General features: G+C 48.3%; 1 protein-coding gene across 1 annotated transcript; it reads left to right on the forward strand.

Annotated features, from left to right (window-relative positions):
• Positions 1-1,751: 1,751 nt before the first annotated feature.
• On the forward strand, positions 1,752-21,115 carry LOC142295404 (receptor-transporting protein 3-like). Its single transcript, XM_075338508.1, has 2 exons — positions 1,752-1,969; positions 19,613-21,115. Exons 1-2 carry the CDS (start codon positions 1,830-1,832, stop codon positions 20,319-20,321), a joined length of 849 nt encoding a protein of 282 aa, XP_075194623.1. The 5' UTR covers positions 1,752-1,829; the 3' UTR covers positions 20,322-21,115.
• Positions 21,116-22,077: the final 962 nt, after the last annotated feature.

The raw sequence follows: 22,077 nt of genomic DNA on the forward strand, positions 1-22,077 counted from the left end.
GGCAACTATTTTGCTGGAGTTATGCAATTTGCAATATAAAAGTTTTTGGAAAATACCGTACCTAACAAATTGGATTATAGTTGGATTTGCTTATCTTATAGATTGTGATCTTGTGAGCAGGGCCCACACTCCTCAGATAACTGTTGACTTACAGTATGTGTTATGTCTTTATTGTTATAAGTGAAAAGGTTTTGGTACCGTGTTAGGCTAAGTTCACATTTCCGCTAAAATGTATCAGTCACAAACCGCTGCTCTTGTAAACAACGGAATCCGTTTAGCGGATTCCGTTGCTCCCATAGACTTGTATGAGCAGCGGATTGTGACTGATGATGCTGTGTTGCACCCTCCGCCCGACTGATCAGTCGCGGAACGACTGACCGCCGGGCGGGAGGAACGCAGCATGTAACGTTTTTTGAGCAGCGCGATCCGTCGGATTTCGCTGCGCATGCTCTCTGGCTCCCTGCACACGTCACCAGCTTTGGTTGGTTACCCGATATTTACCCTGGTTACGGTGCAAGGAGCCAGCGCTAAGCGGTGTAGTCCCATAACCAAGGTAAATATTGGGTAACCAAGGTAAACATCGGGTGCTTTGCTACCCGATATTTAGTCTGGTTACGTGTGCAGGGAGGCCGACACTTCCCCGCTCGGCCCCGCCCCCTCCTGCACTCCGCACATGTGTGTACACACACACACACACACACACACACACACCTGTCCCCAGCCATGCAGACAAGCACTGCCACTGACACCCTCGTCTGGCCCCGCCCCCCGCTCGGCTCCGCCCCCTCCCGCACTCCGCATGTGTGCACACACACACACTCACTCACACATACACTCACCTGTCCCCAGCCATGCAGACCGCAGCACTGCCACTGACATCCTCTGCGCCTGGCCCCGCCCCCCGCTCGGCTCCGCCCCCTCCCGCATTCAGCATGTGTATACACACACACACTCTCACACACTCACACACACACACACACACACTCACCTGTCCTGCAGTCCCTGCGGCACTGACGTCCTCAGTGCCACGGCCCCTCCCCCCCGAACTCCGCCCCCCCACACAACGAAATCCGACAAAGAATTCTGTTCTTTGTCATCCGTTGTACAGCGTTGAACAGCGCATCAGTCACATGCGTCAAGCGACGCATGTGATTGATACAAAACAACGGAAATGTGAACTTAGCCTAAGCCAGTTGAACAATTATTGAATGTTCTTAGTGAGAGAAACAAAATTATAATCTTGTAATACCTTATAATGGCTAACTAAAATAAAATAAAGTGATGTTACAAAGCAAGCTTTCGAGACATCTCAGGTCTACCATGCCTGATGAAGGGACCTGAGATGTCTGGAAAGCTTGCTTTGTAAACATCACTTTATTTTATTTTAGTTAGCCATTAAAAGGTATCACAAGATTATAATTTTGTTTCTATCACTGAGAACATTCAATAATCTCTTTATTGTACATGTCTCCCTCAATTGTAAAGTGCTGTGGAATATGCTGGCACTATAGAAATAAAATCACTAATCCTATCTCGGACCACACAACCAGATCTCTTTTCCTTTCTTATGAGTGAATCAGTCTCCCTACAGAACATTATCCCCAGCAGCAGATATGTACAGAGCAATCCCTTCCCCCTCACACATTCTATACAGAATAGATAGGAAATAGCCTCATGTCTCAGCTGCTTTACTTGTGACTGTACCAACCTACCATTGTAGACCCTCCCCAGGAGAGGAGGGCACATGTGGAGCCGTCAGTCACTGTACTTGAGTTTCGTTTCTCAGGAACTGAGTGTCAGGCGGACACAGCTGTGTGCAGAGGCTGAAAATGGATGCAGAAACCTGGGAAGAGGAATTTAACGATGAGATAGAGGAAAGAGGAGTGCCCGGGCACTGGGTGCTGTATGAGGACGAGAGCCTCGGTACACAGGAGAAAGGAGCCAGGTACACACAGCGCACATTTGCCAGGTAATATTCTGCCGGATCTGCTGTTATATTGCACCCAGTGGTAACAGGAAGATTGTGGACCCCAGTGCAAAATCTCCAGCAGGGTCTCTCATATGGCCCCTAGGTTCCCCCTAAGTTCCAGGTGAGACTGTAACACTATAGTTACACCCCTGACAGCACCCTATGGGCTCATTCAGACGTCTGTACTACATTTTCGTGTTCTGTCTGTTTCTTTGGCCTCTTTCACATGTTCGTGCAAAACACGCACGCACACACACACGCACACACATGCACGCGTTTTGCACGGTCCGTGGTGTTGGTGCATATGTGTGTGTGCTGTCTGTGTGCTATCCGTGTGACATCCACATGGCACACGGACAGCATGAACGTCTATACTTACCTGTCCATGGTGCTGCCGTGTCCGGCGCTGCTGCTGCCTCCAGTCTGCGGTGCAGTGAAATTGCAATGAGCATAATGAGCGGGCCTGGAAGCAAGTGACAGCAGTGCTGGAGACATCAGCGGTGGAGACAGGTGAGTATAGAAAATCATTTTATCTCACAGACATGTGTTTTCTCTGGTATGTGTCATACTGATGTCACACAGATCACATCAGTGCAGTACCGTACGTGTGACACCTGTCCTGCCAGAGAAAAACAAACATGTCTGCGTGTGGAGCACCCGGAGACACCGTCCATGTGAAAAGACACAGGTGTGCGCAGACCCATTGATTTTAATGGGTCTACGTGTGTCTGTGTCTCCAGCACTTGTGAAAATGGACCTCACACATACCGGACACACGGACATGTGAAGGGGGCCTTACTGATAGCACAAGTCCCCATTATAGTTTACGGGGCTGTTCACACGTCAATGTTCGTTTTCGGACCATGTGTACTCAAAAAAACAAAGCGAAGTCCATTTTTTTTTAATAGCATTACTGATGAATATCACCCATAGAAGTCTATGGGTCTGGGATAAACATAGCACATGGCTGACATCAGTATGCAATAAGTGTGCTGTCATTAACATTCTAGTGCATAGGAGAAACATTGGAATTTATTTATTGATTTTCGTACATGACAATCACTGATGGTAAAAATGGACACTGACCACATACTGATGAAACTCTGATCCAAATCACTGGTGACACATATAGTAATAAATGACTGGCATGAGGCCTAAGCCGTTCTGTTTGACTATCTACTTTACCTGAAAGTCTAGATGTTTCCAGAAGTGTTTCTGTCAGGTCAGCAAGTCTCTGCGTCACTGCACACGTCGCTCTCCGTTTGCTCGGTGTTTGGCACCACGCATACTACAGTATCAGTCTGGAATCTAGGTTGTTTTGCTGACAGCCAGAACCTGATTTTCAACCTTTGATATAAGCAAGAAAGATTTCATTCACTGACAGCAAACAAAGATATTGTAAATTGTGAACAAAAAGTATGAAAAATATTGCATGATTGTTCATCATACAATAATTAATATATATTTAAATTTATTAAATGTGCGTATATGTGCATGTATGTAGTGTGAGTTTATTAATATACTCCCCTACCCTTGCGTTCTCCGAGGGCCAGCTCCGTTCCTTTCTGCATCTCAGTGACATAATTACTCTGCAGACCTTCGCTCGGCATGACGTGGAAGTGACTTTTAAGGCTAAGTTCACACAGGACATCAGTTGCTGCCTTTTTGGTTTGTTTTTGAGGTCACAAAGATGCCCCTAAATGCATGCATTTCCTTCCCCCAGCAAAGTCTATGAGATTTCGATTTTGCTGTCCACACTGAGCATCTTTTTTTTTTGCATCTTGGCTGCGTTTTTCAAGATGCAGCATGTCAATTCTTTTTGCGTTTTTACCATGTTTTTGAGCCCTCCATTCAATAGGTTTGACTTAAAAAACGCATTGGGTAAAATGCGTCATAAATGCGGTAAAAATGCTTTGCTTTTTTTGATGCTTTTTTGCTGCGGTGCGCTTTTAGTGCATTTTAAGATGCACTCAAGATGCACTGACAAAAAAGATGCCGCGTATGAACATAGCCAACAGCTTTAAATTATGTGCCCACGTTGCTTTTTTGTGTGCTTCTTTTCTGCACAGAAAAATGAATGTTTTGGCAGGAAAAAAGCAGCTGAAAACAATGCACATTTTTTATTGTTTGCGTGTTTTTTCCTGCTTTTTTGGTGCTTTTTTTATAGTCATAATAAATGCGGAGGTTCAGACGCTGTACCCCCGCGTTCGCCCTGGGTCTCCAGCTGATGTTACAGCTCTCACTGTCTGGAACGGTGCCCGCACAGCTCCCGGCAATTTAACCCCTTGAATGCTGCTATCAGTGCGATTGCAGCATTCAGGAGACAGGGATAGGAATCGCTTACCTCTCCTTGGCGATTGGGTCATTATAATTCGATCACTGGGACCCAATCACTGTCATGGTAACCCTGGGTCACCACCACTGAGCTATGGAGAGCCTCACAGATTCATGGTGTGTGAGGTGAAGTGCTGTGCTATTGTTGCGGACGGGGGCCAGACCACTGCAAGGGGGTGCTCGGATCCGGATTCGTTTCTGTGGCTTGAGTGGTAGCCGGACCCGGGCTCGTGCCGCCGTCCATCCTCACAACCGTAGGCCTAAACCACACTTCCGTAAAAAAAACGTCCGTATGACACGGTCCGTTTTTCGGGTCCGTGTTCCGTATTTTTGGGGCGTTTCTCCGGTACGTATGGCATCCGTGTGATGGCGTATGCGAGCCGTGTGTACGTGTGGAATGTCCGTATTGACATAAAATACGTACGTGTGCTGTCCGTGTGCTGTCCGTTTTTTCAGATCCGTATTCTTACCCAATTAACGATTTCAATCATTCATCATGAGATCCTAGTGTTGTTGTTTGCCTTCAATTGACCTGATAGATTGGAAACAAGTGTTTCCAATTTTGTGATGAAATACGGACACGGACGATACGTGCTGAACACGGACATACTCCGTGCGCGGTCCGTGCAGGCACAGACCCATAGACTAAAGCGGGTCCGTGCCTGTGTGCTGCCGGCCAAAAACGGACATGTCCGTGTAGAAAACACACACACGTACTTACCACACGGACACACGTTCCGTGTGATTTTACGTGTGTGTCCCATCTTCCATTGAATAACATGTGTCTCCGTGTCTCCGGTACGTGCAAATACGTACCGCACACGTACAAATTACACGGATGTGTGTTGCGGGTCGTAGAAAGGGTGTATTTACAGGGGGAAAAGTTTTGTCAGGGACGCCACCCGTGGGTTGCAGTGAGAGTTGGTAGCACCCGCCGCTGCCTGGATATGGGATGCCCGAGGCTGATGGAGTGGGACAGCAGGATGGTATCCCCTCCACGAGTAGGGGAGGTGTTGTCCCGGGGCCCAGGTGTGCGGGAAAGTATGCTGCGGAGAGTGTCATGCAGGGCTGGACCGGGCAAGAATGGTGTACTCCAGTTCCAAAGAAATTCACACGTATAATGTCCATCACTGAGCCTCTTACATAGTAAAATGCCTTCATGCCCTCTACATGGTAAAATTGCCGCCTAGAAAATATTATTGCCCTGTGCAAGTGCCCAAGAAAAGAGTGGCCACATTTTGCCCCCTAGAAAGTGATGATAGAAAGAATGCCCCCAGGGTACCTATTTTAGAATCATAATACAGTCATGGCCAAAGGTTTTGAGAATGACACCAAAATTATATTTTCACATGATCTGTTGCCCTCTGCTTTTTAATTGTGTTTGTCTGATGTTTACATCACATACAGAAATATAATTGCAATCATATTATGAGTTCCAAAAGGTTATATTGACTGTTAGAATGAGTTAATGCAGCAAGTCAATATTTGCAGTGTTGACCCTTTTTCTTCAGGACCTCTGCAATTCTCCCTGGCATGCTCTCAATCAACTTCTGGACCAAATCCTGACTGATAGCTGTCTATTCTTGCATAAGCAATGCTTGCATTTTGCCAGAATTTGTTGTTTTTTGTTTGTCCACCCGTCTCTTGATGATTGCCCACAAGTTCTCAATGGGATTAAGATCTGGGGAGTTTCCAGGCCATGGACCCAAAATCTCTAAAGAAACACGTGCAGCCATCATTGGTTGCTTCTCAGCCAAGGGAATCGGCTCACTCACAGTCTTGCCTAAAAACACAGCCATGAATAAAGAATGGTACCAGAATGTCCTCCAAGAGCAACTTCTCCCAACTGTCCAAGAGCATTTTGGCGCCCAACAATGCCTTTTCCAGCATGATGGAGCACCTTGCCATAAAGCAAAGGTGATCACTAAATGGCTCATGGAACAAAACATAGAGATTTTGGGTCCATGGCCTGGAAACTCCCCAGATCTTAATCCCATTGAGAACTTGTGGGCAATCATCAAGAGAGGGGTAGACAAGCAAAAACCAACAAATTCTGGCAAAATGCAAGCATTGCTTATCCAAGAATGGACAGCTATCAGTCAGGATTTGATGATTTGATCCAGAAGTTGATTGAGAGCATGCCAGGGAGAATTGCAGAGGTCCTGAAGAAGAAGGGTCAACACTGCAAATATTGACTTGCTGCATTAACTCATTCTAACTGTCAATATAATCTTTTGGTACTCATAATATGATTGCAATTATATTTCTGTATGTGATGTAAACATCAGACAAACACAATTAATAACCAGAGGGCAACAAATCATGTGAAAATATAATTTTGGTGTCATTATCAAAACTTTTGGCCATAACTGTATATTTCTCACATGAGCAAAACAAACATTTTATACTCACCTACCCAGTGATACTGAGGTGTCCACCGGCGACAGAATGAAGGCGTGGGAGTAGCAGTGCGATTCAGTTATTACGCCAGGACATGCAGAGTCCGGTATGGTAACATCATCACGCTGCTCCACGCCTCCGCCTCATCCGGGAGTGTGAGAGTGGTAGTACAAAAAGATCATGTCTCCCTACACTTCCATAGTGTTTAACTTTATTGGTGCGCTGCACACGCTGTAGCTCTGGGTGGGCCACTGAGATGGTGGGGCCCCTAGAGACCGCCCCCTCTGCCCCCCTGATAACCACACTCAGGCTCGGTCTGGCGTGGCGGGGTACCGGGGAAACCCCCGGTAGGCCCCGCCCTTGTCTGTAATCTATGCTGTCTCCGGCAGCCTGCAGGGCCCCCCGCCGGGGGTATTACAATGACCTGCGGCCGCGGCTCGCCAGACGCCACTGCAGGTGATAAAATTGTATGCAGGCTTCAGGCAGCAGTCAGATGACAGCAGGGGGGGAGGGGCGCTCTTGACCTGGAGACACCCAGAGGTTTGCGGCAGGGGCAGAGCAGGATCCATCCGAGAGGAAGAAGATTCACTCTAGTGGTGCAGGACCTGCGATGACTCATGCCCATGTGACCATGAGGGAGGAGCCGAGCAGGAGCTGCCGTTCAGTGATGATGTGCCGGAGGAAGAAGTGTCCGGTGAGGGGGGAAGTGAATGGGACATGGGGGGGGGGGTGCAGGGTGAGTGGCATATGGGGGGGTCCAGACTGTGACAGAGGGGTGTTAAGGGATACAGGGTGTGTGGCACATGCGATTTCAGTGTGTTTGAGAGAGGGGTAATATAATAATAAACGAAAAAGGGTGTGTGATTTGGGGGGTGCTGCATGATGTGAGTGAAGTCCACACAGTAGCCATATATCAGTTGTAGGGATTAGGGAAAGAGGGATAGCAGCAGTCACAGCATGGTATGGGATTGGGAAAGCTGGGTGCTGTGCTGAGGGAAAGAAGCTCTTTTCCTCCTAATCATCCATCTTTTCTATGGTCTGATATCCATCTTGTCCTCAGCTTTCCCATTCTCTGATATCAAGTGTCTTATCCTGTACCCCCTCCAGTGTCAATGTCATTATCCTGTACCACCAGTGTCATTATCCTGCACCCTCAGTGTCAGTATGATTATCCTGCACCCCCAGTGTCATTATCCTGTACCCCCAGTGTCAGTATGATTATCCTGCACCCCCAGTGTCATTATCCTGTACCCCCAGTGTCAGTGCCATTATTCTGTACCCCCAGTGTCAGTATCAGTATACTGCACCCCCAGTGTCATTATCCTGTACCCCCAGTGTCAGTATGATTATCCTGCACCCCCAGTGTCAGTGCCATTATCCTGTACCCCCAGTGTCAGTGCCATTATCCTGTACCCCCAGTGTCATTATCCTGCACCCCCAGTGTCAGTATGATTATCCTGCACCCCCAGTGTCATTTTCCTGTACCCCCAGTGTTAGTGCCATTATCCTGTACCCCCAGTGTCAGTGCCATTATCCTGTACCCCCAGTGTCATTATCCTGTTTCCCCAATGTCAGTGTGATTATCCTGCACCCCCAGTGTCATTATCCTGTACCCCCAGTGTCAATGTCATTATCCTGTACCCCCAGTGTCAGTGTCATTATCCTGTACCCCCAGTGTCAATGTCATTATCCTGTACCCCCAGTGCCAGTGTCATTATCCTGTACCCCAAGTGTCAGTATCATTATCCTGTACCCCAGTGTCAGTGTCATTATCCTGAACCCCCAGTGTCATTATTCTGTACCCCAGTGTCATTATTTTGTACCCCCAGTGTCAGAATCTTAGGCTATATGTAATTACTCTTTAGGTGGCTTCTATATGTGATGATAGTACAGGAGGGGCTTCAGTATAAATACTGTAAATGTAAAAAAATAAAATACATGATCTGCCCATAGAGCAGTGTTATCAGAATACACAGGACTAATAAAGGGTTTATCCAACATGTAAAACTAATTTGGAAACCATAGTGCGGCTTTTCTAGGCCTCTGTCTCCACAGAATGATGGGTCACATCCAGTGCAGACACTGGGGGGGCGATCATTACTGATAACTATGTAATGTGTGACGGTGGAAAGAGAAGAGAATTCACCAGTCTCCAAATGGAAGAGTATTGGGTGGTACTGCCTCACACCTCCACATACTGACTCTATAGGGGATTTCCCAAGTCAGTTAGGGCAGACCCTATATACAGTGCCTACAAGTAGTATTCAACCCCCTGCAGATTTAGCAGGTTTACACATTCGGAATTAACTTGGCATTGTGACATTTGGACTGTAGATCAGCCTGGAAGTGTGAAATGCACTGCAGCAAAAAAGAATGTTATTTCTTTTTTTATTTTTTTTTTTTTAAATTGTGAAAAGTTTATTCAGAGGGTCATTTATTATTCAACCCTCAAACCACAAGAATTCTGTTTGGTTCCCCTAAAGTATTAAGAAGTATTTCAGGCACAAAGAACAATGAGCTTCACATGTTTGGATTAATTATCTCTTTTTACAGCCTTTTCTGACTAATTAAGACCCTCCCCAAACTTGTGAACAGCACTCAAACTTGGTCAACATGGGAAAGACAAAGGAGCATTCCAAGGCCATCAGAGACAAGATCGTGGAGGGTCACAAGGTTGGCAAGGGGTAAAAAACCCTTTCCAAGGAGTTGGGCCTACCTGTCTCCACTGTTGGGAGCATCATCCGGAAGTGGAAGGCTTATGGAACTACTGTTAGCCTTCCACGGCCTGGACAGCCTTTGAAAGTTTCCACCCGTGCCGAGGCCAGGCTTGTCCGAAGAGTCAAGGCTAACCCAAGGACAACAAGGAAGGAGCTCCGGGAAGATCTCATGGCAGTGGGGACATTGGTTTCAGTCAATACCATAAGTAACGTACTCCACCGCAATAGTCTCCGTTCCAGACGAGCCCATAAGGTACCTTTACTTTCAAAGCGTCATGTCAAGGCTCGTCTACAGTTTGCTCATGATCACTTGGGGACTCTGAGACAGACTGGTTCAAGGTTCTCTGGTCTGATGAGACCAAGATCAAGATCTTTGGTGCCAACCACACACATGACGTTTAGAGACTGGATGGCACTGCATACGACCCCAAGAATACCATCCCTACAGTCAAGCATGGTGGTGGCAGCATCATGCTGTGGGGCTGTTTCTCAGCCAAGGGGCCTGGCCATCTGGTTCGCATCCATGGGAAGATGGATAGCATGGCCTACCTGGAGATTTTGGCCAAGAACCTGCGCTCCTCCATCAATGATCTTAAGATGGGTCGTCATTTCATCTTCCAACAAGACAACGACCCAAAACACACAGCCAAGAAAACCAAGGCCTGGTTCAAGAGGGAAAAAATCAAGGTGTTGCAGTGGCCTAGTCAGTCTCCTGACCTTAACCCAATTGAAAACTTGTGGAAGGAGTTCAAGATTAAAGTCCACATGAGACACCCAAAGAACCTAGATAACTTGGAGAAGATCTGCATGGAGGAGTGGGCCAAGATAACTCCAGAGACCTGTGCCGGCCTGATCAGGTCTTATTAGCTGTAATTGCAAACAAGGGTTATTCCACAAAATATTAAACCTAGGGGTTGAATAATAATTGACCCACACTTTTATGTTGAAAATGTATTAAAATTTAACTGAGCAACATAACTTGTTGGTTTGTAAGATTTATGCATCTGTTAATAAATCCTGCTCTTGTTTTAAGTTTGCAGGCTCTAACTTATTTGCATCTTATCAAACCTGCTAAATCTGCAGGGGGTTGAATACTACTTGTAGGCACTGTAGGTGGATAGATGGAGGCAGAGGTGGATTCATTTTAGTCATCTTTTCCATCTGAAGATGCTGGATAACATTTTGTTTCTCTTTGATTATTGTTTGGCTGGTGGACTCTGTGGTTTTCCTAGGACAAGGAATGTTCGTGTGTAAGAAAAACTGCGACTGACTGTAAATAATAGATTCCATTATTATCTACAATAAATAAGATGCTACAAGAAATCCTGTGCAATATGCAGGGCACAATACAGGTCTCTGCAGTCTGTAGAGTTTGCTAAAAGGCGCACGTTATACTGAGAGGAGCCGAAGATGAACAAGTAATAAAAACGTTTATGGTAGCTATAGTGCGGGCCCCTAGAGGCAATTTCCCTGGTAGGCCCCTGGCACCCCAGTCCGACCCTGACCACACTACTGACGCCACATAAAAACAGGTGCAGGTGCTGGCTTTTTGGCAATGGTTGACTAATTGGGGAATGTGAGGTAAATCCGGAGATATGACGATAAATCATGATATTCAAGTATGTCAGGAAGCCCTCTCCTGGTGTCACCCCCCCTTTCCTTCACACAACTGGTTTAGCAACAAATCCCATGGCCATCTCCTGTGATATGGAGATGAGGTGGTGTGGGAACAATGGACACAGGATGACTCCCTGCCGTCACCCTGTAACAAGAGTTGTATCTCATTAGCAAGGCTATGGAACTAGCCAGACAGAACGACTCCAGTAAAAAATGGTTCATATCTCGCAAGCCATATTTCCGATAAATATGGCAACCATAAAAATGGTGTCTCCGCATGCGGACGATGCTGGCACACCCTTTTTATGGGAGCAGGACATTGGGAAATGCCCCAGGCGTGATATCAGCCAATGGGGAACTGGCAGACAGGTCATGAGTCCCCTCGTTCTGTAGCTAAATTCATAACTGTCACAATGAGAGCATTGGCGTCCGTCTACGACGCTCCCAGGCAAAGTTATGGCCCATATTCCATGTTGGGATATTGTCCATAACTCAAGCCAGGGGTGGAGCAGTGCTCCCTCTGAGGTCACGAAGGTAGGAGGGGACCTGGATTTGCCCAGGTTGATAACCCTACTTCGGCCATTTTCCAGGGTTCTTTCGCTGGGGGTCACGTGCAGGAAACATCTGCGGGAGTTCCTAGAAACCTGGTCTACAGCGCCCCCCTGTGGCCAGACGCACAAGGTAACTGATTGAATTGCATACCTGTTGTAAACCATGCTTTATCTGTAACTGTGCTCTGACATATGTATATTCTGTAGATTCCCTATTGTATATATTGTAGTTTCTAGTGTGCTTTAGGCTGATTAAATTATATAATTAATCTTGGGCTGTTCTGTTATCTCGATCTTGAATCCCACGTCTGTGTGTTCGGCTAATAGTTACCGTAAATCGGTTGGTGGCAGCGAGTTGTGCCAAGGATTATTGTGGGGAGGCCAGTGAGATTCAGGGAGGTTTTATATATTCCGCCCGCGGAGGTCGGGGGAATATATACCCTACTCTCACCGGGGACCCTTCAATAATCGGCATAAGTAGTATAGCGGCCTCCTTGCTTATTGTCGGGCAATTCCATAATTGGCCTGACTATAAGAGGGGCGCTAGAGAGCGCGTCACGTGCTCTGTCTGTCGGTCGGGAGGTATAAAGGAGGGGTGACCCCCACTTGTTACCCCCCGATTGTGACGTACTGGTAGCCAGCGCGGGGGATTTCTGAGTGACCCCCCCGGTGGTTTGTGACATATTGGTGGCATAGCGGTGGGATCGAGATAATAGTGTGTGTGAGTGTGAGACCCATACTCCCAGACACTAAAGACTGCCTGCAGCAGCTGTGGCTGCTGGGGTCTTCAGACTAGCTCAACACTAGAGTGTCAGAGTGCAGATACTGTAAGGTGTGTGGAGGCATCAGGTGTCAGTTCTGTGTCAGTGACCAAAAGTCTGCAAGAATGGCTGATGGCACCAGGAGCAGAGCTATGCAACTGGCCAATGCTAAGGCAGGAGCCGAAGAGAGGGAGGACGGTGCTGTGGACAGCAATGAGGAGGTTGCCCACGAGTCCTCCAGGAGCTCGACGCCAGAAAACCGTTCTGCCGAGGACATTGCGCAACCTGGCACTGCTGGACAAGATGAGGAGGAGCTCACCCAAGGTTCCTCAACGAGCCAGATGCCAGCCCTCCGCTCTGAAAGGGACAGTGAATCGCCTAGCTCTGCAGCGTGCCGCAGATCACCACGTGCCATTCCACCGAGCCTGGGAGGCTCGGATAGCCTTCTTCAAATGGCTATGGCCCTTCTCCAGGCTGGAGACCAGAAGGGCTACAAGGAACTCCTGGCAGAGCGCAGGGCAGAGCGGCAGGCAGCGCGTGACGCTGAGGCTGCGGAGCGGCACGCAGAGCGTGAGGCTGCGGAGCGAGAGCGGCAGGCAGCGCGTGAAGAGCGAGAGCGACAGGCAGACCGTGACTACCAGCTGCAGCTAGCTCAGCTCCGGCCCTCATCAGCCACATGTGACCTTCGAGACACCAAACTTCCAAAGGTCCGTGTTGAGGACTTCCCAGTGCTGGAGAAGGATGGAGACTTGGACTCTTTCTTGACTGCTTTTGAACGGACTTGCTTGCAGCACCATCTGGACAAGGACCAGTGGGCCAAATACCTGACCCCCCGTTTAAGGGGTAAGGCCCTGGATATCCTTGGGGACTTGCCTGCTGAGGCAGATCAGGGCTACGACACCATCAAGCGGGCCCTGATCCAACAGTACAACCTCACTCCAGAGTCCTACCGCAAGAAGTTCCGGAGCCTACAGAAGGGACCAAAGGACTCCTGGGCTGACCACCGGCGGGCACTTGCCCGAGCTGCCGACCACTGGACCCAAGGCCTGCGGCTTTCCACCGGACCGGAGATCCTGGACTTGTTCATCACGGAGCAACTCTTGTGGAACTGCCCTGAGGATCTCCGCCAGTTCATCCGAGACCAGAAGCCAAAGGGGTCCACGGCTACAGCTGCCCTTGCCGATGACTACACCAACAACCGGGCCCCTGAGGCCAGGAGAGCGGCCACCAGCAGCACCTGGAGAGGGGGTAAGATGAATTCTGCGACTGCCCCACCTGCCCCTAGACTGCAGGGGGTGTCCCCCTCAACTCCCCTCTCCAGGCCCGTGGCAGAGCCAAGACGGTGCCACCAGTGCAACCTACCTGGACACTTCAAGGCCATGTGCCCTCAGCGTCCCAAGGCCCCGGCTCCGTCCCCGTCCCAAGGGCCGCCCAAGGTGTATTGTGTGGGTGGGGGTGGTGGTAGGTCCCTGGACAGCTTCCAACCTGTCACCGTCGGCCGGTCTGTGACCATAGGACTGCGAGACAGCGCCTCGGAGGTGACTCTGGTGCGGCCTGAGATGGTGTCCCCCCAAGACTTGATCCCTGGAAAAACCCTCGCTGTCTCCGGGATTGGAGGCACTGACCCGGCGCTGCCTGTTGCTGACATTTATGTGGACTGGGGCGCAGGGCGAGGGGTGAGGGAGGTGGGGGTAACTGATCGGATCCCCGCAAACGTGCTACTTGGGACAGATTTGGGGCAGATAACCTCCCAGTTTGGGCCCCAACCAAGGGCTGAACCTTCAGCCAGTACTGACATGCCTCCGCACAATGTTAATGTGTTATCTATGAATGATGTAAGGGAGGAGGGAGTGAACTCTGATATTTCTGCTTGCATAGACACCATAGACACACACTCAGCTGCAGCTGTGACAGGGGAGGGGGTCAGAGAAAGGTGTGACAATGCCTCTACAAGTAATCAGCCTGTGAGCTGGGATCTGTTGCCCTCTGAAGGGATAAGCAGAGAGCAGGGTGCTGCAGGGGGAGGACCAGTGTGTGGGGTGGGGGCTACCACAGCAAATGTGGGGTCCCCAGAGATTTCACAGCGGGGTTCTGTTGCTGCAGGAGGGGAACCGGCAGGTGAGATTGGGGCCGGTCCAGGAGCGGAAGTGCTCCCAGGTAAGATCTCGGTGCATGGTTCCCCCACAACCGGGGTGTCCGGAAGCCAGGTAGGTCTGCCTGAACCGGCGACTTGGTCAGGAACGGAGGAGGAGCAGGCACGACCCACGGTCGCAGCGGCTGTGGCCGCTGTCACCCGCAGTGGGAGTGCTGGAAGCCAAGGGGCCTCCCGGAGGTCCGATAGCTCTTCCCCTTCTGACCAAGTGGCAGCCGAGTCAGGCGGAGGCCAGGACACAGGTCCCGGGGTACTGACCGAAGATGTGACAGTCTCGTCGATTCTGGCCACATCTAGTCAGGGGTTTCAGGCAGCGTTAGAGGCTGACGACAGCCTGAAAGCTCTTAAGGAGCAGGCGGCACAGCCTCCCTCGGACTCGGACCCGGAGCGAGTGGTCTGGGACCAAGGACGGCTGTACCGGGCCACGGTCCAGCAGGGTTCACCGGAGGCGTGGCCCAGGGACCGACAGTTAGTGGTACCCTATCCGTTCCGGACGGAGTTGTTGCGGATCGCACATGAGATTCCGATGGCCGGACACCTAGGGATCGCTAAGACCAAGGCCAGGTTAAACCAGCATTTCTACTGGCCAAAAATGGGGGCCGATGTGGCTGCCTACTGCCGTTCGTGTGAAACCTGTCAGAGAGTGGGGAAGGCGGGGCCACACCCCAAAGCCCCACTAGTATCTCTGCCAATCATCGATGAGCCTTTCAGGAGGGTGGCTGTGGATCTGGTCGGCCCGCTGGCCATCCCCAGCAGCTCCGGGAAACGCTTCATACTGACGGTAGTGGACTATGCCACCCGGTACCCAGAAGCAGTGGCCTTGTCGTCCATTCGGGCTGACAAGGTGGCCACCGCATTGCTGGAGATTTTCTCCCGAGTGGGTTTTCCCCAGGAAATGCTCACTGACCGGGGGACCCAATTCATGTCCCAGCTGATGGAGGCCCTCTGTAAGCAAGTCCAGGTGCGACATCTGGTGGCCAGCCCGTACCATCCACAGACTAATGGCCTGTGCGAGCGGTTCAATGGCACCTTAAAGCAGATGCTTAAGATGTTGGTCGACTCCCATGGGCGTGACTGGGAGCGGTATCTCCCACACCTGTTATTTGCTTACCGGGAGGTTCCACAGGCCTCAACAGGATTCTCACCGTTTGAGCTCCTGTACGGGCGACGTGTGCGGGGCCCCCTGGCTCTGGTGAAAGAGGCTTGGGAAGGGGATTTGGCCACCCCTGGAGTGTCGGTTATCGAGTATGTCATGCGCTTCCGGGACAAAATGCAGGCCTTGACGCAACTGGTACACGACAATATGGCTCAAGCCCAGGCCGATCAGAAGCGTTGGTACGACCAGAACGCTTGTGAGAGGACCTACCAAGTGGGTCAAGAGGTGTGGGTACTGGTCCCCGTACCACAGGACAAGCTTCAGGCAGCCTGGGAAGGCCCATACCTCGTGTACCAGCAGCTCAACCCTGTGACGTACCTGGTCACCCTGGACCCTGCCCGTGGAAGGCGGAAGCCCTTCCATGTGAACATGATGAAGGCACATCATGAGCGGGAGGCATGTGCGCTCCCCGTGTGCAACCTGCCCGAGGAGGGAGAAGCGGAAACCCTCTTGGATATGCTAGCCCAGGTTAGGGCAGGCGGATCCATTGAGGATGTGGAGGTTGGCCACCAGCTCTTGGAGGACCAACGGTCCCAGCTGTGGGCCACCCTACACCCCTTCCGGGGGTTGTTTACCAACCAGCCCGGAAGGACTGACTTGGCTGTCCATCACGTGGACACTGGGGATCATCCCCCGATCCGGCGTTCAGCATATCGGGTCTCCCTGGAGGTGCAGCAACACATGCGCCAGGAGATTGACGAGATGCTGAAGCTGGGGGTGATCCAGGCATCCAACAGCGCTTGGGCCTCGCCTGTAGTCCTCGTCCCTAAGAAGGACCGAACCACTCGGTTCTGCGTGGACTACAGGGGGCTCAATGCTGTCACGGTCGCCGATGCGTACCCAATGCCACGCATCGATGACCTGCTCGATCAGTTGGCCGGGGCTCAGTACCTGACCATCATGGATCTGAGCCGGGGATATTGGCAGATCCCCCTGACTCGCAAGGCCAGGGAACGCTCTGCCTTTATTACCCCATTTGGACTGTACGAGTCCACGGTGATGCCATTCGGGATGAGGAATGCCCCTGCCACTTTCCAGCGGATGGTCAACACCCTGCTCAAGGGACTTGAAGGGTACGCGGCCGCGTACCTGGATGACATTGCCGTCTTCAGTCCCACCTGGGAGGACCACCTAGAGCATCTAGCACAGGTGCTCAGGCAGATCCACCGGGCAGGTTTGACCATCAAGCCGGGAAAGTGTCAGCTGGCCATGAGCGAGGTCCAGTACCTCGGTCACCGGGTAGGTGGGAGAACACTGAAGCCCGAGCCTGAGAAAGTGGAAGCCATCGCATCCTGGCCCACCCCCAGGACCAAGAAGCAGGTGATGTCCTTCTTGGGGACCGCTGGGTACTATAGGAGGTTTGTTCCATGCTATAGTAGCCTGGCAAAGCCCTTGACGGACCTCACCAAGAAGAAGCTGCCCTCTGCAGTCGATTGGACAATGGACTGCGAGACAGCCTTCCGGGCCCTAAAGGACGCCCTGTCCAGCCCGCCCGTGCTACAGGCAGCCGACTTCACGCGGCCGTTTGTAGTACAGACCGACGCCAGTGACTTCGGCCTCGGTGCGGTGCTCAGCCAGGTGGACTCTGCGAGCCAAGAGCACCCAGTCTTGTACCTGAGCAGGAAGCTGTTACCAAGGGAAGTTGCCTATTCCACGATGGAGGAGGAGTGCCTGGCCATAGTGTGGGCCCTGCAGCGTCTGCAACCCTATCTATACGGGCGCCACTTCATCGTGGAGACGGACCACAATCCCCTCAGCTGGTTGCACACCGTCTCTGGGACGAATGGGCGATTGTTGCGATGGAGCCTTGCGCTCCAGCAATACAACTTCACCATTCGCCACAAAAGGGGCCGTGACCACGGTAACGCAGACGGGCTGTCCCGACAAGGAGAGGTCGCGGACGGGCGCACGGGGGAACACCGGAGTGTGCTGCCCCCTAGCGCCCTCAAAAGGGGGGAGGTGTGAGGTAAATCCGGAGATATGACGATAAATCATGATATTCAAGTATGTCAGGAAGCCCTCTCCTGGTGTCACCCCCCCTTTCCTTCACACAACTGGTTTAGCAACAAATCCCATGGCCATCTCCTGTGATATGGAGATGAGGTGGTGTGGGAACAATGGACACAGGATGACTCCCTGCCGTCACCCTGTAACAAGAGTTGTATCTCATTAGCAAGGCTATGGAACTAGCCAGACAGAACGACTCCAGTAAAAAATGGTTCATATCTCGCAAGCCATATTTCCGATAAATATGGCAACCATAAAAATGGTGTCTCCGCATGCGGACGATGCTGGCACACCCTTTTTATGGGAGCAGGACATTGGGAAATGCCCCAGGCGTGATATCAGCCAATGGGGAACTGGCAGACAGGTCATGAGTCCCCTCGTTCTGTAGCTAAATTCATAACTGTCACAATGAGAGCATTGGCGTCCGTCTACGACGCTCCCAGGCAAAGTTATGGCCCATATTCCATGTTGGGATATTGTCCATAACTCAAGCCAGGGGTGGAGCAGTGCTCCCTCTGAGGTCACGAAGGTAGGAGGGGACCTGGATTTGCCCAGGTTGATAACCCTACTTCGGCTATTTTCCAGGGTTCTTTCGCTGGGGGTCACGTGCAGGAAACATCTGCGGGAGTTCCTAGAAACCTGGTCTACAGCGCCCCCCTGTGGCCAGACGCACAAGGTAACTGATTGAATTGCATACCTGTTGTAAACCATGCTTTATCTGTAACTGTGCTCTGACATATGTATATTCTGTAGATTCCCTATTGTATATATTGTAGTTTCTAGTGTGCTTTAGGCTGATTAAATTATATAATTAATCTTGGGCTGTTCTGTTATCTCGATCTTGAATCCCACGTCTGTGTGTTCGGCTAATAGTTACCGTAAATCGGTTGGTGGCAGCGAGTTGTGCCAAGGATTATTGTGGGGAGGCCAGTGAGATTCAGGGAGGTTTTATATATTCCGCCCGCGGAGGTCGGGGGAATATATACCCTACTCTCACCGGGGACCCTTCAATAATCGGCATAAGTAGTATAGCGGCCTCCTTGCTTATTGTCGGGCAATTCCATAATTGGCCTGACTATAAGAGGGGCGCTAGAGAGCGCGTCACGTGCTCTGTCTGTCGGTCGGGAGGTATAAAGGAGGGGTGACCCCCACTTGTTACCCCCCGATTGTGACGTACTGGTAGCCAGCGCGGGGGATTTCTGAGTGACCCCCCCGGTGGTTTGTGACAGGGAACTTTAAAATAAATATAAAAAACACATAACTAAGAATGTGGTAGCAGCAGCGGAAGCACCACTATTAGCAGTCCAGAAAGTAGCACTACCTAATGGACAGCAAACGTCCGCTCCAATTCTCACTGGCAAGCAAATTAGAGGTACCAAACCGAAGAACATTATGGATTACATGGTACATCATTCATCTCAGTCACAGCGGGATGATGTTATTTCTAACATCAACACCATCCTTTGAGTCTGTGCTTTGCACAGAAAAGTCTGCCTGATCACAAATGACTAAGGAGGATAATTTTAAAACGTTTTTTTTTTTTTCATTTAATAAAACATGAAGTCTATCAGTGCAGTGTGCTATTAAAGGGGCTGTTGGTTATCATACATTTGTATAGTTGGTAAAGTCATGAAATTACGAAGGCTGTTGTTGTGTTAACATTATTGAAAGGTCCTGGATAAAGTCCTAGTAATCCTCAGTGTCATACACATATTTTCAACATGTATTGCTGCAAATCAAATATTTTGGACAAACTTGAATTTCAAAAGATTTGTTCATTAATGTCATGAATTGTTAAGGGGTTAATTTTTCTTTATATTTCTACATAAAATGTTGGCTAACCGCGGCTGTCAGTAAGTCATGCTTTATATAAAATTCAGTTAATCCAGTATTTACTGTGTTTTCAAAGAACAATTCAGTCTCTAATATATTGTATGCTTTTGTTTAGGTTTCAATGTTCTAAATGTACGCGTTGGTGGAACTCCGCAGAAGTCCACGTTTTATTTTTCATGACTCTGAACAGAGCCTTAAAACAGGGCACAGTAAAAATGAGGATCTTCCGACAGGAATGTAAAAAATGCAACTTTCCAAAACTCGAAAAGCCAAAGATTAGTCTTGAAAATATCACAAGAATCACCAAAAACCTTGTGAATCGCATTCTACAGGTATTCTATGGACAGAAGAATGCCAAGCAAGATTTGAAACCTGAAGTATACAGTAACGATATGGATGGACCTCATGATAAGGAGCACTGTGAGGCTTGCAAGTTGAGGATCTGTAAATGGCAGGTAGTGGCTACCAATAAACAACCGGTAGTTGGAGGCTACTCTACCCAAAAAGAGCCTGCACAAAAGTCAAAAAGTAAACAGCATCAATCAGATGGGAAAACCTCATCATATGCATTTACATCTACAGCAACCTATCCAAACTATGAAACAGATTTTCGATCAACAGCAACATCCGCAAGCTCTAAGGCAGGTATCCAACCATCAACAACCTACACAGATTATCGATCTACCTCAAACTATCCAAAATATAACTCCGAAAGATATACAACTTACTCGCCACCAAGTAAAAGTGAAGAACCTACCTTCCCGATAGTAGCCTCAATCATTGCAGGAATTGGAGCTTTGGCTCTATGGTATTTGAAAAAATAAAGCAATCATTATACTTGAAGAATTAGGTTATAGTTGTCTCTAAATGTTTCTATAAAAAATAAGAAAATAAGAAAACGTAAAAAAATATTTTTTTTTTAATTGGTCATGGTCAACCAATTCTGGGGTAAAGCTCATTAGACATCAGTAATCCTTTTTCTTTTCTAAAAGATGCTTTAGCTTTCATAATATAAATCAGCTCTTGGTGTACACTTGTGACAAACTATACTATAATCGAGCAGCCATCTGAACCAGCCGAGCTGAAATGTAAAGCATCATAAAATCAAAGACTAGCATTAGCAACCTGGGCTCTAGTGAGGCAGAAAGTACATTTTTGAGTACTATAGACTCCAGTTAGGCCTCATTCACACATCAGTATTTTGATCAGTATTTCTGATCAGTATTTCTGATCAGTATTTGCCAAAACCAAGAGTGTTTCCAAAACACAGACCAGGAGTCAGTTTTTCCATCATAGTCTTTTCTGTACGTTACTCCTGGCTTTGGCAAACAAATACAGATACAAAAATACTAATATGTGAATGAGACCCTAGACAATGCAGCTAAGTCACAGCCGAGCTGTAATGTAGGAGAGTTAAAAAAGTAGTCAAGCCCAATTTCTTCTAAAAAAATAAAATAAAAGCAAGTTAATATTATCTGGACGTACTAACTTAAGTATACTTTTAAGCCCACAATTGAGCAATTTTATTTACTTCTTTCCTGTTTGATTATTTTTTTTGTTACAAATTGCTAAATGTGTCATTAGCATGTAAATGGGCAAATAAAGTTTTTTTTCTCCACATCCGTTTTTTTTTACCATTCATATTGTGTACAGGTGTATGGACACAACAGCACTACAGCAATCAAAGCTAGCTCCAATTACTGCTGTGTAACCACTTAAATGCCACTGTCAAGCTCTGTCAACGGCATTTAAAGTGTAACTGTCATTCATTTTTATTTTTATAAATCAATAGTACACATGATAAATTTGCTTTTTTCTCATCCTGGATTTATAATTCCTTATCAAAATTATCGATTAACTGATAAAATCTGTATACAGTGAAGACAGATTTTTAAACCCTTCACCGCCCAGTCAGTTTTCACCTTCCTGACTGGGCAAAATTTACAAATCTGACTAATGTCACTTTATGAGTTAATAACTCTGAAACGCTTCAATGGATCCCAGTGATTCTGAGACTGTTTTTTTCATGACACATACAGTAGGACAGTGGTAAATGTATAATGATTGTTTTTTTGCATTTATTTGTGAAGATATTGAACATTTTTGAACATTTTGGAATTTTCAATCTTTAATTTTTATTCCCTTAAACCAGAGAGTGATGTCACACAAAATAGTTAACAAATAACATTTATCACATGTCTACTTTACCTAAGCTCCATTTTTTAAATATAATTTTTTTGTTAGGAAGTTAGATGAATTAAATTTTACTGATCAGGGACATATAAAAGTTAACGTAATAAAATATTTTAATTATAATTCTACTATACCTACAAATGTGCATAATGTAATACACCCACAAAACCAGTGACTAGATTAAAATTGGTGTATAAGAGAAAAAAAAATTACAAAATGATTTGCCTATTGGTGGTATAATAGAATAGTCTCTAGAATAGTCTCATTATTTGCCTATTGGTGATAAAATAGAATAGTCTCTCTAGAAAGGTCTCAATATATGCCTATTGGTGGTATAATAGAATAGTCTCATAATTTGCCTATTGGTGGTGTAATAGAATAGTCTTT

This window comes from Anomaloglossus baeobatrachus, chromosome 3 (assembly GCF_048569485.1).
Source record: "Anomaloglossus baeobatrachus isolate aAnoBae1 chromosome 3, aAnoBae1.hap1, whole genome shotgun sequence".
Lineage (NCBI taxonomy): Eukaryota > Metazoa > Chordata > Amphibia > Anura > Aromobatidae > Anomaloglossus > Anomaloglossus baeobatrachus.

Excerpts from the sequence above, each read along its gene's own strand:
- LOC142295404 (XM_075338508.1), top strand. The coding sequence starts at position 1,830 with ATGGATGCAGAAACCTGGGAAGAGGAATTTAACGATGAGATAGAGGAA. Across the intron at positions 1,970-19,612 it reads ACACAGCGCACATTTGCCAG|GTTTCAATGTTCTAAATGTA; the intron begins GTAATATTCTGC and ends GCTTTTGTTTAG.